Genomic DNA, 18,658 nt, shown 5'->3' with positions numbered 1-18,658 from the left:
ACAATGAACCTGGGTGAAATGGCAGAATGCAGAAATGGTTACTGCATGGAACCTCGAAAGTCCATTGTTTGATCCAAGACGCTCTACTGGAAGCATTAGTGAGTGCCAAGAAGAGATAGAAAAATTTTACAACTGTTCATGGCGAGGTCACTGAGGAAACGTGATGCAGACAATAATCAGCAATGCACCTCCATTTTGTGGCACTCCTGGAATTGTCAGTTACCCTTCACTTTATTAAATAAATGGTATTGTCTATTACCTGTTCACAACTGTTTAAATTTCATTTTCTAACTTTCAGACAGAAAATGAAGACTTACTGCAATAAAAAATAATGTTTTTATTGTTATTGTTGAAGTCAAAGTGATTACTTTCTGAGTGCAGGTAATGTAGTAGATAGGGATGAGTGAATCCGAACTTGACTCAATTTGACCCGAACCTGGACCCCATTAAAGTCAATGGGGACCCGAACTTCGCTTTATTATTTTCCGTTATAACATGGTTATAACAGAAAATAATAGCATTCTTAAGACAGAATGCTAAATAAAATGGCCATTGTGTGGTTAAAAATAATAAAAAAACACTCACCTCATACACTTGATCGCGTAACTGGTATCTACTTCTTCTTTTTGCAGGACCTGCAAAAGGACCTGCGATGACGTCACCGCGCTCACCACGTGGTGAGCACGGTGATGTCACCACAGGTCCTTCTATCTTCATTCAGCAGGACCTGCAATGACGTCACCGCGCTTACCACGTGGTGAGCACGGTGAAGTCATCGCAGGTCCTTTTGCAGGTCTGCAGAAAGAAGACAAGAAGAGGATATCGGCTGACCGATCAAGTGGATGAGGCAAGTTTTTTTTTTTAACCCCTCAATGGCCATTTTATTTAGCATTCTGTCTTAAGAATGCTATTATTTTCCATTATAACCATGTTCTATGGAAAATAATAAAATCACCCGAACACAGAACCCGAACTTCAGTGAAAAAGTCTGGGTTCGGGTCTGGGTACCTGAACTCGCAAAGTTCGGTACGAACCACGAACTTTGCAGTTCGGGTTCGCTCAACCCTAGTAGTAGATGTTACCTGCAGTCCCATGTAACACACAAACTACAGTGATTACTCCTCTCAGTGCAGGTAATGTAGTTAACAATTACCTGCAGTGGCCTGGATGCGTTCTTTTCCGCAGGTCTCATAGATGGTGCATAGTTGCCAAATTTCCCAAAATTTTCTGTCCTGGGCCAAAAAGCAGGCGGGTCCTGGATGGTATTCGGGCCCATCCCGGGCCCAGGTTTTGGCTAACCTAATTTTACCAACCTAGCATTGGTATGTTGGTGCCACCTCCATACTTCTTGCCGCACTGAAGTTGTGTCCTCCTCCTCTTCCGGTAGAAGCCGCACGGCAAGAGGGAGGAGGCAGATCCAGCTTAGAGTACTTCACAGCTATTGCCCTGTTCCTAGTTCCTGGAGCCACTACCCCCGGTAATGCAACTTTACGTGAATGTTGTCAGGAGCAGCGCCCCCTCCTGTTTGGCACCTGGGACAACCGACCTTACCCATGCAACCACCCACTGTGTGAAGTACTGAAGGCATGACTAAATCCACACTTGGACAGGATACGCTATAAGCCTGTTGGTGTTCTTTTCCTCTCTATCTAAGATCTCTTCTTTTTATTTTGTCTTTCCTCCTCTTCTTGCTCCTCATCTTCCTCTAGAATTGCCGACTCAGTCTCCTTCACCATCTGTCTCTATATCACATCTGTGAACTTCTCATCCTCCTCTCCGTCCTTAATTATGACAAAATCCAAACTACTTGCAATAGCTAACAATACTGAAATAAAGGGAAAAAGAAGATTTTAATGAGAAAACATAATATCTCTAAGAAGTGCTGTATCTGCTGATACACACTTATAGAATGAAAAAGGTGAGAACAGAGAAGAGAGGATTGTCAGAGATTACATGGAAGAGATGTAATGTATGGGAAGAGGATAGGAAATGATAGACAATAAGAATATGTAAGGAAATACTATGGTCACCGTCTGAAACCACAACAAGAAACTGCTACCAGTCTTCCTTAACCACTATAGGTGGTAGGAAGCTAAGGCTACCCCTAGGGTCTTCACCACAGTCTATCTCAAGGCCAGATGGACCTAGCTGCTAGGAACACAGTTTCTGTTTACATAGTAAGGTAGCAGAAGACTAGTGCAAGCTCTCCAGAAGGAAACCTATCAGAATGTCCGAGGTGCAATGCGTGTTAGACAAGCAGGGTCAGAACCTGGAGGGACAGAACACAAACAGCAAAGAGGGCTGTTATGCCAGTGGCCTGTGCCCACGGGAGCAGCATCACTTACCAGGCTGGTCCCTCCCTCCACCGGCAGTCCAGATCCACTGCTTCTTCTCCTGCTGTTAGCAACAGGCACCGGCATCTCACATGCAGGCAGAGGCCTGCTGCTTCTGCCATGGTTCATCCCTCTGTCCCTAAAGCACGTGCATGCTCTTGCTGACTCTTAAAGGGCCAGTGTGCACACCCAGATCTGTTCAGCCTATGGCTGGTTGTGGCAGACACAGCACTATGAAGTGCCTTTTGAGCTGTTGGCATTAGAAGAAATTTGGTATTCTGACTTTAGTCCTAACCAGACTGTCTACTACTCTGTAATTCCTCTAGCCGCAGTTCTATGGAAACAGTAGGTTTAAAGAGCACACCAAATGCTTGAAATAACTTCTTTATTAACTTCAACTTTTCTTCATTTATAACACTGCCGTCTCCGCAAGATGATAGTCCATGTACATAACACGTGTTGAAAAGATATCACAAAATGGCGGTATGCATAAGATGGTGGTTCAACTGTTCATTCTTGTCATTCAACAAGTCTTGAGTATCTGTTCTGTCACTTTAAGTTATTTAAGCACTTTATGATCTCTCTGAGAGGTATATCTGAGGTCTAACTAATAGTTCACTTGGTAAATTTGGTCGCAATTTGCAATATGCAGTTGGCAGTAACTTTTTGCAGATTGGTTGAGTATGATCTGGTATGGTTGTATGCAATTTGGATTGCAACATGGAATTTGAATTTGGATTGTGAACTTTGTAGTTTGCAATTGTATGGTATTTGCAATAGGTGGAACTGTAAATAAACACACATATAACTGGTTCAGTATACAGTTCTAATCACTATATTAACAATAGGAACATTATATAACTGTTTTAAATACCTATTTTGGCCTCTCTGCTTCCATAAAACACAGTTCTTAGTGGAGTGAATGTCTGTTAATTTCTAGAAGCTCCTGCTAGGGAATTTTCCACACAGGCTGTGTGTGAGGCTGGCTGTGATTGGCCAAGACTCCTGCTGTGTGTGAGGCTGGCTGTAATTGGTCTAGACTCCTGCCCAGCAACAACAGTTTAACTCTATGCTTTCTGTTGTTTCTGCTGTGTCATTGAGCTTACTTCACATCCATATAATGAATCTTAAAGGCATATTATCTTTTCAGTTTCTGTGAACACAATATATATAACAGTTATATGACATCCAAACATTTTTTTATTGGTTCCATTTTGAGCTATATATAATTTATTGAATATTTTCATAGAGGGGGATGAGAAAAACAGCAAATTTTCCCTTTTCTATTCTATGGGTTGTTGTTGTTACATTTGTGAAATTTTGAAAAAGTAAATGCTAATAAAAAATATGTGGTTTTTTTTGAGGGGCAGGGGTGTACCTTTTTCTTTAAAAAGAACCTGTCACCACAAAATGCAGTACAATCTCCAGACACCATGTTATAAAGAAGAAGGTTCTGAGCAGATTGATATATAGTTTTATGAGAAAAGATTCAGCAACACTTGTAACTTATACATTAAATCTATTTCTGGTAAATAGCTGAATGGGTCTGTCTCATCATTGACTGATTGCATTTCCTGTGTGTGTGTGTGTGTGTGTGTGTGTGTATACATAGATAGCTATCAGTCATTGATAAGACGGTCCCCATGTACAACTGAGCTTCGAAAGAGCAGAGATTTAAAATATAAAAGCGGGTTTAGATGGGCTGATGGAGCGACCAATTGTAAGTGATCTCCTTGACAGTATGAAGACGAGGGATCTCTATAGCGATCCTTCGTCCCCATACAGAATCATGGTTTCTGGGCAGCAGATCACTGTTTAGACCACATGATCTGCTGTCCAGATTGATGTGCATGCACGAACGACATAATGCTCGTTCATCAGGTAATCCGGACGATTATTGGTTCGTCTATATGCACTTTAACTGTCGTTTCAACTTCTAAAAAATGTCATGTTAATAACATTTTTTAAATAACATAGCAACATTTTAACTGCAGTGCTATTCTCTATCTTCCCAGTGCCATCCCAAGTTAATAAATCCTGGGATCATAGATTGTAAGCTCTTGCGAGCAGGGTCCTCATTCTTCTTGTTGTAATTATTGACTTGTCTGTTGCTATGTTATTTATGACTGTACATGAACCCCAGAACTGCGGAATATGTTGGCGCTATATAAATAAAGATTATTATTATTATTATTATCATTATAGAAAGCTAAGAAAACAGAAAATACAGGCATACAGTATACTTACTGTGATGCTGATCACTGCAGCCTGCATCTCACCGCCTTCCCAGTGATTTTCTGGTTAGCACTTTGAAGATAAGGAAAGGAGCAGGGCTGCAGAGTTTGGTACTAACAACAGATGATATAGGCATGGAAGGAAGGGACTATATAATTCATAGTAATCTACTTATTAAAATAAGTTAGTTATACTGTACATAGGGAGGCAGTGGCTGGGCTAGAGAGAGCAGAGGCAGGCTGGAAAGCCAGCCTCTTTATCTTACAGTAGAACACTGAAGGAGCATTCTCCTTAGCAATGCTCTGTTAGAGTGTTGCTAATGGGACACTTTAGAGGTAGTTTGTAATAAAATTACACATATTCCCTAAAAATGTATATGAAAGAGTTTTTAACATTGTTCCTACACATTTTAAAAACATTAAAATTATAGTTATGCTTTAAAGAGGTTTTCCAAGATATTATAGCTGACAACTTATGCTCTGGATAGGTCAAATAGCTTCAAATATGCTGTAACACAGTAGCTAATTTGCTTGTGGTATAGCCGAACAGCAGTTGTATCGCCGCGTACTGGCGGTCTGATATTATTGAAGGCCGATGTAACCGGGCCGCGTACTTCCAGGTTAATAGTTGCTTGTCCCATGTTTATCACTTTCTAGATGCTATATTGTATGCAGGATTTTGTACGCAAGGTCCAAATCAGGAACTGGCTACATGCACTTTGAGTATGCCTTCTGGAGACTGAGGTAATAATTATGAGTACTGTATGAGCATGGTGATAGGATGGGACATGAGGTCAAGTTATGAGATATTTAAGCCATTAATATTTGCATATGTGTCTGTTACACAATATTTGTACTACAATTGCGGCTTATAATACTGTATCTTACCTGTATATGCATAACATACCATAGGAGTTACTGTCATTGGAGGGATGGTGAACGTATACTTGTCGCAGTTTCGTCCTGCACTGCTACCACTATATGGATTATTGCTTGAATATGTATTTATTTTTGCTTTTTAAACAATAAAGATTGCATTTACATTATATGTGTGTAATACATTTGGTGATTTTTAATTTAATTTTTTTGTTTTGGTAACATTAAATAAACCACGTGTCTGGCCGGGAGTTACCTGCTCCCCAGTAGCCGGCTGTTGGTTACACCTAGTGGAAAGGGAAGCGAGCTGTGGATCATAGATCCGAAGTTGCTTTAGTCAAAACGTCATTTGAATGCTGTACAGAGATCCGCCTGAAATTCGTTATCTCTGAAGTATAGCGAGACTTTGGTGAAAAAATTTGGACACAATTTTAAAACTGGGATCCGAAGTCGACATTGGCACCCAGGTAACAGTAGGTACCAAGGCCGACTTCGGATCCCAGTTTTAAAATTGTTTTCAAGTTGAAAAATCAAAGTCCAAAGTTATTCACCAAAGTCTCGCGAGAATTTCACCCCTGTGGAGCCCATACATTTGAATGCTGTATGGAGACAGATCTTCATACAGCATTCAAACGAAGTTAGACACAGTTAGACACTGTCTACAGAAAAAGTACACTGGATGTCAATATATTTTTTGGATGCGCACATTTTACATTGGAGATGTGGTGCAGCTAATATCACTGTCCGCAGCAGACACCGTCTACGGAAAAAGTACACTGGATGTCACAGATATTTTTGGGATGCGCACACTATGCACTGGAGATGTGGCGCAGCTAATGTCATTGTCTGTAGTGGACACCGTCTACGGAAAAAGTACACTGGATATCAGATATTTTTTGGATGCGCACCCTTTACACTGGAGATGTGGTGTAGCTAATGTCACTGTCCGCAGCGGACGCCTTCTACGGAAAAAGAACACTGGATATCAGATATTTTTTGGATGCGCACACTTTACACTGGAGATGTGGCGCAGCTAATGTCACTGTCCGCAGCGGACACAGTCTACAGAAAAAGGACACTGTATGTCGCAGATAAATTTTCTCAGCACACACGTTACACTGCAGATATGGCACTGGTTATGTCACTGTCAGAAGCTGACACTGTCTATTGAAAAAGTACACTGTATGTCGCAGATATTTTTTGGATGCACACACTTTACACTGGAGATGTGGCGCATCTAATGTCACTGTCCATAGCGGACACCGTCTATTGAAAAAGGACACTGTATGTCACAGATTAATTTTTTAGCGCACACGTTACACTGCAGATGTCGCACTGGTTATGTCACTGTCAGAAGCTGACACTGTCTATTGAAAAAGTATACTTGATGTCACAGATATTTTTTGGATACGCACACTTTACACAGGAGATGTGGCGCAGCTAATGTCGCTATCTGCAGCGGCCTAACTATTGTACACTATTTAGCTCAGGATGCGCTAAAAATTTATATTGCTGCCACACACAGTAGTCCTTAGAAGAAGTTTTGGGTCTGTAAAGTTTTAGCAATTTAGCGCAGGTTGTGCTTAAAATATAGATTGCTGCTGCCACACACAATAATCCTTAAAAGGACTTTTTGGTCTCTGAAAAGTTTTGGTGGTAAAAATATTCTTAAATCACTCCCTACTCTGTCTGTCCCTTCCTCAGCACAGCTCTCCCTGACTAAGAATAAGCCGAACATGCGTCATCGGGTGCTATATAGCCAATCACTGTAATGCCAGCAGCCAACATGGCTACGGCATTACAGTGAGGGCAGTACTTACATGCACGTTTATTGGCTGCCTGGCAGCCAATAAACGTGCAGGGCGGAGACTCGAGCATTGCGCTCGAGCACATGAGGTATTCGGCCTAATACCGCCATGTGCCGAGCATTGAGATGCTCGAACCAAACTATCGTGAACAAGCGTTTATACAAGCGCTCATCCCCAATAATCGGCCTGATAAGGACTTTTAGAATTAAAAGTGTACAGAATTGTACCTGCACGATTGGACATGATGCATTCCCTCTTATTATAGCTTTATTGTTGTTTTTGTAGATTACAAGGAAGGACTTCGCAGAGCAATACAAATGAAAAAGGATCCGAATACCATAAAGGCCAAGTTGCTGTTGTACAAGGAAGGGACAGACAATAATATGTGTCCTGTTGTGGCAGGTCAGCCTGAAAGCCTGGAAAATTGTGCATTTAACGCTACTTTTCCCCTTGTTGTAATAGTACATGGATGGTCGGTATGTATTTATTTTTAATTTTTCTTTTTTCTATCTAAAACTGTATAAAATTGTACATTGTCTCACCATGACAACAACTTGGGAATGAAAAGGAGGCCACGTACGCATTGCTGTCTCTATTCACTGCCATTGGATTGTATAATTATACAGTATACAGTATCTTGACATAAAAACATGACATGTAAAAGTCCATCATCATTTCTAACACGTTTGCTGTATTGTTTGTTTCTAGCTTGATGGAAATCTGGAAGCTTGGATTCCAAAGATGGCTTCTGCATTCAAATCCAGTAAAAAGCAGATTAATGTCATCATCGTGGACTGGCTGTCCTCTGCTCATGCACATTATGCAGTTGCAGTACAGAATGCTCGATTTATTGGTCTAGAAATAGCAGAATTCCTCGAATGGCTTGAAGTAAGGTTAACATTTAGTGAGATAAAATACTGGGTTTTCATGTTCCACTGTAAAGATGCCCATTCACAAAAGTAAAAATTTGTCGGAACCTGACGATTTCCACAGAGCCGGCCAAATATCCCATGAATGTATAGGTGCCTACTGATTCTTCCCTGACATCACATGTATTAGGCATCTTGTATATCAATGCTCCATACTTTGGTTCACAAGGGAGATAAGCGGTTGCCAGAGATGTCTGGCAGTAGCTTGGTCTTTATTCCCCATTGAGTATACATGCATGCTCAGCCAAGCTAAACATATACAGTACAGACCAAAAGTTTGGACACACCTTCTCATTCAAAGAGTTTTCTTTATTTTCATGACTATAAAGGCATCAAAACTATGAATTAACACATGTGGGATTATATACATAACAAACAAGTGTGAAACAACTGAAAATATGTCATATTCTAGGTTCTTCAAAGTAGCCACCTTTTGCTTTGATTACTGCTTTGCACACTCTTGGCATTCTCTTGATGAGCTTCAAGAGGTAGTCACCTGAAATGGTCTTCCAACAGTCTTGAAGGAGTTCCCAGAGATGCTTAGCACTTGTTGGCCCTTTTGCCTTCACTCTGCGGTCCAGCTCACACCAAACCATCTCGATTGGGTTCAGGTCCAGTGACTGTGGAGGCCAGGTCATCTGGCGCAGAACCCCATCACTCTCCATGGTCAAATAGCCCTTATTTTCAAAGTTTTCCCAATTTTTCAGCTGACTGACTGACCTTCATTTCTTAAAGTAATGATGGCTACACGTTTTTCTTTACTTAGCTGCTTTTTTCTTGCCATAATACAAATTCTAACAGTCTATTCAGTAGGACTATCAGATGTGTATCCACCTGACTTCTCCTCAACGCAACTGATGGTCCCAACCCCATTTATAAGGCAAGAAATCCCACTTATTAAAACTGACAGGGCACACCTGTGAAGTGAAAACCATTTCAGGGGACTACCTCTTGAAGCTCATCAAGAGAATGCCAAGAGTGTGCAAAGCAGTAATCAAAGCAAAAGGTGGCTACTTTGAAGAACCTAGAATATGACATATTTTCATGTATAGCTTGGAAGAAAGAAGAGACAGAGGGGATATGATAGAAACTTTTAAATACATAAAGGGAATCAACTCGGTAAAGGAAGAGAGCATATTTAAAAGAAGAAAAACTACCACAAGAGGACACAGTTTTAAATTAGAGGGGCAAAGGTTTAAAAGTAATATAAGGAAGTATTACTTTACTGAGAGAGTAGTGGATGCATGGAATAGCCTTCCTGCAGAAGTGGTAGCTGCAAATACAGTGAAGGGGTTTAAGCATGCATGGGATAGGCATAAGGCCATCCTTCATATAAGATAGGGCCGGGGGCTATCCATAGTATTCAGTATATTGGGCAGACTAGATGGGCCAAATGGTTCTTATCTGCCGACACATTCTATGTTTCTATGTTTCAGTTGTTTCACACTTGTTTGTTATGTATATAATTCCACATGTGTTAATTCATAGTTTTGATGCCTTCAGTGTGAATCTACAATTTTCATAGTCATGAAAATAAAGAAAACTCTTTGAATGAGAAGGTGTGTCCAAACTTTTGGTCCGTACTGTATGTGTATGTGGGAGTTGGGAAGAATGGCCGTCTGATGAATCAGCATTCTGCCAAAATATATTGAAGCTGTATTGGCACCTTTCGCTACTGGAGAGATAGGCAAACATGGTGCCCACTCGCACGTGCAGCGGGCATCATGGACGGCAGGTCTCTACTGTTTCAAACAGCAGAGACCTGAGGCTACCGCGACCAGCAATGATGCCGATCACTGTAATTAAAACCTTTAGATGCCGTGATCAAGTGAGATTACGGCATCTAAATGCGCAAAAACCTTGCGGCCAATGGCGATGCCAATAATTGGTTTGAATGGCCCAGCCCCAGGCAATTCCACCCCATTTGGAATTTTTTTACCGCTTCCCACTACATTGTATGCCATAATTAATGGTGGCATTAGAAAGTACAAGTTGTCCCACAAAAAATAAGCCCTCATACAGCTCATACAGCTATGTGAACAGGAATATAAAAAAGTTATGGCTCAAGGAAGATAGAGAAGAAAAATGAAAATGCAAAAAAGATAAAACCTTCGGCATCCTAAGGGTTAAAGGGTTAAATAACTACATGCATAAATGTGCATCTGTTGGACTGCAAGGCTGTCAGCAAGCTGCATAAGAGAGCTCCTGTCTCCACCATCTTCGGCTAGAGACCAAGTGGATGCACTAGCATATAGTAGGAGGACATACAGTGATGCTTGAAAGTTTGTGAACACTTCAGAGATTTGACCCTAAACTACATCAGATTTTTAAAAGTAGATAACCAGATCAAACAAATGAGTCAAAAATATTACACTTTGGTCATTTGTTTATTGAAGAAAATTATCCAATTCCCCATGTCTTTTAGCGACAAAACCTTTGCTTTCAGTATCTGGTGTGACCCCCTTGTGTAGCAATAACTGCAACAAAATATTTCTGGCTTGGAGGCATTTTAGCCCATTCCTCCTTACAAAACCACTTCAACTCTGCGGTTTGTGGGTCTCCTCCCGTGAAATACTCACTTCAGGTCCTTCCACAATATTTCAATTGGATTAAAGGTAACCTGTCATCAACTTTATGCTGACCGTACTGAGGGCAGTATAAAGTAGTGACAGAAATGCTGGTTTCAGCGGTGTGTCACTTATGAGCTAAAAGTAACTGGTTGCTGAGAACCAGCATCATAATCATTGCAGCCCGGGCCTTGTAAAGAGTCACATCTACCTGAGAAGAGTCCTGGTTACTCATAATCTCCTGCTCTCCCTGCTGATGATTGGCAGTTCTCTCCTAGAAAGAAAGGGAGAAAACTAGGTAGAAGCCCAGCAGGTGGGCAGGGAGAGCAGGAATTCATGTGTGAGCCGTGTACCGGGGTGGGCTCCCCAGGATACAGTGAAGTCACAGACAAGAAAAGCGACACTGACACCAGCTTTATATGCAAAAACAGAAACTTTACTTTAACAATAGCAATAACATAACAATAGAAGTATGCACAGACTAAGTTATCCCCCAGGCCCACAGTCACTGTCCCTGTCCGAGGGACAGGCCTAGCCCGATGGTGCACACAGCAGAGCCTGCAAGTCGTGCTGTACCACTACAGAGGAAACCCCTAGCCGGTGGCAGACGCAGCAGAGCCTGCAAGTCAATTACTGCGCTGCAGTCCAGTAAAGTAAGGCCTAGCAAACTATATAACCCTAACTATCTAACTAATGCAAGGCCTAGGCTAATCTCTGTTACTTCAGGCTCCACACAATATATTACAATCAGTAACCAGGTGTACTGACATGCGTCCGTTCTGGGCCCGAGGATGCCGCTTACCCGGGATGGCCACCAACCTCTCAGCAACCATGCGGCCTTGCTTGATAATAAGGCTTCTGTCCACACACTATAAATGGTGTTCCTGGGACAATCTCTCTTTCAAAGAGCTGGATCCAGTAAGGGGACAACAGCTACTCTCTTTCCTCTGCGTGTCCATACACTCCCGGACATCCGCAAGCCAGGATGGAATCGGATCCAGTCTTTTACAGAACAATCCTTCCCTCATGTCAGATCAGCTCAGACTTCCTGGTTTTCAGAAGCAGCTTGCATGAGTCATCATCTGCTTTGCATATGCAGATCCCAAGGTGTGCTGACTGTAGCTGCAAAACAGTGGCCTCTAGTGCCCGGAATGCCAAATGACAGCTCCAATACAATCTAGGCATAAACATTATGCAAGCAGAGCTTTTCCACAATCTCACACATGAATAACTATGACTCTTCTCAGGTAGATTTGACTCTTTTCAAGGCCTGTGCTGCAATGATTATGATGCTGGTTCTTTGCAACCACTTACTTTTAGCTGATGTGTGACACACCGCTGAAATCAGCATTTCTGTCACTTCTTTATACTTCCCTCAGTACGGTCAGCATAAAGTTGATGACAGGTTCCCTTTAAGGTCAGGGCTTTGACTTGGCCATTCCAAAACCTTTTTATTTTTCTTTAACCTCTTACTTACCACTGCACAACTAAATACAGGGAGTGCAGAATTATTAGGCAAGTTGTATTTTTGAGGATTAATTTTATTATTGAACAACAACCATGTTCTCAATGAACCCAAAAAACTCATTAATATCAAAGCTGAATATTTTTGGAAGTAGTTTTTAGTTTGTTTTTAGTTTTAGCTATTTTAGGGGGATATCTCTGTGTGCAGGTGACTATTACTGTGCATAATTATTAGGCAACTTAACAAAAAACAAATATATACCCATTTCAATTATTTATTTTTACCAGTGAAACCAATATAACATCTCAACATTCACAAATATACATTTCTGACATTCAAAAACAAAACAAAAACAAATCAGTGACCAATATAGCCACCTTTCTTTGCAAGGACACTCAAAAGCCTGCCATCCATGGATTCTGTCAGTGTTTTGATCTGTTCACCATCAACATTGCGTGCAGCAGCAACCACAGCCTCCCAGACACTGTTCAGAGAGGTGTACTGTTTTTCCTCCTTGTAAATCTCACATTTGATGATGGACCACAGGTTCTCAATGGGGTTCAGATCAGGTGAACAAGGAGGCCATGTCATTAGATTTTCTTCTTTTATACCCTTTCTTGCCAGCCACGCTGTGGAGTACTTGGACGCGTGTGATGGAGCATTGTCCTGCATTAAAATCATGTTTTTTCTTGAAGGATGCAGACTTCTTCCTGTACCACTGCTTGAAGAAGGTGTCTTCCAGAAACTGACAGTAGGACTGGGAGTTGAGCTTGACTCCATCCTCAACCCGAAAAGGCCCCACAAGCTCATCTTTGATGATACCAGCCCAAACCAGTACTCCACCTCCACCTTGCTGGCGTCTGAGTCGGACTGGAGCTCTCTGCCCTTTACCAATCCAGCCACGGGCCCATCCATCTGGCCCATCAAGACTCACTCTCATTTCATCAGTCCATAAAACCTTAGAAAAATCAGTCTTGAGATATTTCTTGGCCCAGTCTTGACGTTTCAGCTTGTGTGTCTTGTTCAGTGGTGGTCGTCTTTCAGCCTTTCTTACCTTGGCCATGTCTCTGAGTATTGCACACCTTGTGCTTTTGGGCACTCCAGTGATGTTGCAGCTCTGAAATATGGCCAAACTGGTGGCAAGTGGCATCTTGGCAGCTGCACGCTTGACTTTTCTCAGTTCATGGGCAGTTATTTTGCGCCTTGGTTTTTCCACACGCTTCTTGCGACCCTGTTGACTATTTTGAATGAAACGCTTGATTGTTCGATGATCACCCTTCAGAAGCTTTGCAATTTTAAGAGTGCTGCATCCCTCTGCAAGATATCTCACTATTTTTGACTTTTCTGAGCCTGTCAAGTCCTTCTTTTGACCCATTTTGCCAAAGGAAAGGAAGTTGCCTAATAATTATGCACACCTAATATAGGGTGTTGATGTCATTAGACCACACCCCTTCTCATTACAGAGATGCACATCACCTAATATGCTTAATTGGTAGTAGGCTTTCGAGCCTATACAGCTTGGAGTAAGACAACATGCATAAAGAGGATGATGTGGTCAAAATACTAATTTGCCTAATAATTCTGCACGCAGTGTACATTGCAGTAGTAAGCTCTTAACTGCAAACCGACATATAAAAGTGTCGGGTTACATTGCGATCTGCCGGCGCCCCATGGTTGTGCAGATTGCTGTGACCACATTAGACAGCTGTGATCACAGTAAGGATCCTGGAGACCAGGCAAAGTGGTCACACTGCGTGACATCACTGTGTACAGTGACCCATCGCACTGTAAAGTGAAAAAGCCAGCGGAGAGAGCTCTTCTTGATGTGAGAGTGCCACCTGCTGGCTGTGAAATTAACTATGAGCTGCAGTCTGTGAATTAACCCCTTCACCAGTCTGGGCAAATTCACTTTTTTTTATAATTTTTTATTTTTTTATTAAGAAATTAAAATAAATAAAAAGAATAATAAAAATGTATTTACAAAGTTAAAAAAAGGGAAATAAAGACAAAAAAATAAAAGTTACAGCTTTAGTTACTAGTTTTAGCAATAGTATAGTAGAATATGTACACACATTTTACCACCCTTTTTTGTTCATTAAAAAATAAAAAAAATAAAAATATGTATTAGTTTTAGCAATAGTATAGGGGACTTTGTGTGTGTAAAATATACAAACATATGCACATTGTTTTTCCTTTTTCCTTTCTAAAAAAAAAAAAAATTGAAATGTTTTGACATCTTGAAACAGCAAAAAATAAGAAAGGAAAAAAAATAATTTTTTTCATAATTTTCAGTTTTTCCTTAACCACTTCCCATCTGGGCCCTTTGCCCCCTTCCTGACCAGGCCAAATTTAGCAAAACGGACATATCTCACTTTATGTGGTAATAACTTTGGAACGCCTTTATTTATCCAAGTCATTCAGAGATTGTTTTCTCGTGACACATTGTACTTCATGATAGTCATAAATTTGAGTCAAAATATTTCACCTTTATTTATGAAAAAATCCCAAATTTACCCAAAAATTTAAAAAAAATCGCAATTTTCTAAATTTCAATTTCTCTGCTTTTAAAACAGAAAGTGATACCTCATAAAATATTTATTATTTAACATTCCCCATATGTCTACTTTATGTTGGCATCATTTTGGAAATGTCATTTTATTTTTTTAGGACGTTAGAAGGCTTAGAAGTTTAGAAGCAATTCTTCAAATTTTTAAGAAAATTGCCAAAACCCACTTTATAAGGACCAGTTCAGGTCTGAAGTCACTTTGTGGGGCCTACATAGTGGATACCCCCATAAATGACCCCATTGTAGAAACTACACCCCTCAAGGTATTCAAAACCGATTTTACAAACTTTGTTAACCCTTTAGGCGTTCCACAAGAATTAAAGGAAAATGGAGATCAAATTTTTAAATTTCACTTTTTTGGCAGATTTTCCATTTTAATCAATTTTTTTCTCTAACACATCGATGGTTAACAGCCAAACAAAACTCAATATTTATTACCCAGATTCTGCGGTTTACAGAAACACCCCACATGTGGTCGTAAACTGCTGTATGGGCACACGGCAGGGCGCAGAAGGAAAGGAACTCCACATGGTTTTTAGATGCCATGTCCCATTTGAAGCCCCCTGATGCACCCTTACAGTAGAAACTCCCAAGAAGTGACCCCATTTTGGAAACTAGGGGATAAGGTGCCAGTTTTATTAGTACTATTTTTGGGTACATATGATTTTTTGATCATTCAATATAACACTTTATGGGGCAAGGTGACCAAAAAATTGGTTGTTTTAGCACAGTTTCTATTTATTTATTTTTACAGCGTTCACCTTAGGGGTTCAGTCAAGTGACATTTTTATAGAGCAGATCGTTACGGACGTGGCGATACCTAATATGTATACTTTTTCTCATTTATTAAAGTTTTACACAATAATAGCATTTTTGAAACCAAAAAATTATGTTTTAATGTGTCCATGTTCTGAGAGCTATAGTTTTTTTATTTTTTGAGAGATTTTCTTATGTAGGGGCTCATTTTTTGCGGGATGAGGTGACGGTTTTATTGGTACCATTTTGTGGGACATACGCGTTTTTGATCACTTGGTGTTGCACCTTTTGTGATGCAAGGTGACAAAAATTGCTTGTTTTGACACAGTTTTTTTTATTTATTTTTTACGGTGTTCATCTGAGGGGTTAGGTCATGTGATATTTTTATAGAGCTGGTTTTTACGGACGCGGCAATACTAAATATGTCTATTTTACTTTATTTTTTCTATTTTAATTTTTTTTTTTTATTCCTAACTTGGGAACTTTTTTTTTTTTTACATGTGAAACTTTATTTTATTTTATTTTTTCAACCCTTTATTTATTTATTTTTTTTTTACACTTTTCGTCCCCCATAAGGTCATACAAGACCTCTGGGGGACATTTGCTTCACTTTTTCTTTTTTTTTTTCACAGTTGATTTCTCCTGTAACTGGGGCTGACATAGTAGCCCCAGTTACAGGACAAATGCACCCCTAGAGAGGCTGTACAGCAGCAATCCTGCGCTGTACAGCCTCACAGCAGGGCTGATCGAGGTCTCTGAGAGACCTCACACAGCCCCTGCACTCTCCGGTCACGGCGGTCACATGACCGCCGGGCCGGAACAGGAAGCGCACAGCGCTTCCTTCTCTGCAGACACAGCGCTCGGTGAGCGCTGTGTCTGCAGCGATCGTGAAGGCAGGGACACCTGGGAACTGTCCCTGCCTTGTCTTAGGGTTGCCCTGCTGTCACTGACAGCGGGCAACCCGATCAGCAGCTGCACGATTAGCGTGCAGCTGCTATTTCTGACAGGACGTTTTAAAACGTGCTGTCAGAAATAGACGTCCACCCATAGGACGTTTATATCCTATGGGCGGACGTGAGGCGGTTAAATAGGTATGCTATAGATAGGTGTGATACACAGAGGGGTGCGATATACTTATAATATACTTTTATAATGAGTCAAAAACACATAGATCTACAGTATATAGTGATCACCTGGAAGTCAGGGGCCTAGGGGCTAGGGGCTTACTAGGGCCATTTTTATATAGGGTAAGGTTCCAGACGGGGTCGCTCTTATCAGGGCGGGTGGTCTGTGGTTAGTCTATCAGGGCCTGAATAGCACCCCCCTGTAGGGCAATATCAGGGACAGTTCTTTGCCCACCCTGTCCTTCAATACCACATCATCATCTAGCTCAGGGATAGATGTTTTTTGCTTTCCCTCCGGGATTCATCGATGTGCATTGGAATCCCCCGGATTGTGGTAGGACATATGGTTTCTGATTTGGTGCCACCGAGCACCTGATTTAGTGCCGCCGAGCACTTGTTATTGCCTACCACATCTATGCTTTCTGCTTAACTTTAATAATTTAATTTATTTTCATTTTGAGGGATATGTTTTAGGGTCTATTCACACGTCCGCAAAATGGGTCCGCATCCATTCCGCAATTTTGCGGAATGGGTGCAGACCCATTCATTTTCAATGGGACCGGAATCTGCTTTCCGCATCAGCATTTGCGGATCCGCACTTCCGCATCCGTGCTTCCGTTTCCGCCAAAAAATAGAACATGTCCTATTCTTGTCCGCAATTGCGGACAAGATTAGGCATTTTCTATTATAGTGCCGGCGATGTGCGGTCCACAAATTGCGGAATGCACATTGCCAGTGTCCGTGTTTTGCGGATCCGCAGAACACTTACGGACGTGTGAATGGATTCTTAGGCCTCATTCAGACGGCCGTATGCTGTCCGCAAAAATGCGGATCCGTTTTTTGGCAGACAGTTCAGAATGTCCGTAAAAAAGCGGATAGCATTCAGTATTTATGCGGACCCATAGACTTCAATAGGGCCATGTCCTGATTTTCACAGACAAGTATAGGATATGTTTCATTTTTTTGTGGAACTGTGGAATAGAAAAGGGCCCCATAGAAGTGAATGGGTCAGCATCTGATCCACAAAAAAACGGATCCGCATTTTTGCGGATACCATACGGCCGTCTGAATGAACCCTTAATAGTAACATTATTAAAGGTTACGTTTTATCTTTATGTATATTCTAATGGATTGCCTTCCTTGTACAATGTTACAATATACTTTCTAACAAAGAAAGTATATTATAGTGCATTTGTATTGTGCGGCAGTTGTGTGCGGTTCTGCTGTGATACCGCAGGTATATAGAGGGACAAGCATTATTGGAACAAATAATTTCTACTGGTGTGATATACCAGTTGCCCCCCCAAAAAGGTGATTGAAGCAAGGGTGGTATATACCAATAATATACTTTCTATATATTGCATTTAGGTAGCGCAACAGGGCACATTTAAGAGAATTTCCCTTTAAGACGCATAAAAATGTCCCCTGATTAAGACACATATTTTTTTATTCAAATTTTTGTCATTGATCCCCCTCTAGTATGTCGCTGTCCATGTTGTGGGACTATTTGTGCATTTCTACTAAATATTTGGTGGCTGCAAATATGAGCTGAAGGTTTTTCAGGTTCGCCTGACATTTAAGTGAATGGAGCCCACCGCAAACTTTCGGTTTGCGAACATTTGATTGCGTTCGCGAACCGTCCCGGCCGATGTTCGTCCATAACTACTCATGAACATTAACATTACCTAATGTGAGAAAGGCCTTTAGTTGATTAGAGGTTATATGTGGTTCCTTTGTGATCTCACGGACTATTACATGTATGGTTCTTGGTATGTTCTTTGTTGGCCGACCACAATGGTCTTGAATTTCCTATATTTGTATACTATCTGTCTGAGTGTGGATTGGTGGGGTCCTTTTGACTCTAATTTCACCTTCAAATTATCTGATAATCATAAAGGTTTGCATATGTTTGCAACTTACATGTGATATTGGATCATTTTCCTCAATAAAACATAACTTTTAATATAACATTATAAAAATCCTGAATACCCCCGCATAGA

At 41.0% G+C, this 18,658-nt stretch overlaps 1 protein-coding gene across 2 annotated transcripts in view; it reads left to right on the top strand.

Annotated features, from left to right (window-relative positions):
- The window catches only part of LIPC (lipase C, hepatic type), a 284,375-nt gene that overhangs the window by 161,642 nt on the left and 104,075 nt on the right, over positions 1-18,658 (top strand). For both annotated transcript variants that reach the window (XM_040413885.1, XM_040413884.1), the window contains exons 4-5: positions 7,537-7,727; positions 7,960-8,139. In XM_040413885.1, the coding sequence (XP_040269819.1) occupies positions 7,537-7,727; positions 7,960-8,139 (371 nt within the window). The remainder of the gene's footprint in view (positions 1-7,536; positions 7,728-7,959; positions 8,140-18,658) is intronic.

The sequence above is a fragment of the Bufo bufo genome, chromosome 1, assembly GCF_905171765.1.
Source record: "Bufo bufo chromosome 1, aBufBuf1.1, whole genome shotgun sequence".
Classification (NCBI taxonomy): Eukaryota; Metazoa; Chordata; class Amphibia; order Anura; family Bufonidae; genus Bufo; species Bufo bufo.
The sequence above is the reverse complement of the archived record's forward strand: the minus strand, read 5'-3'. Positions and strand labels throughout refer to the sequence as shown.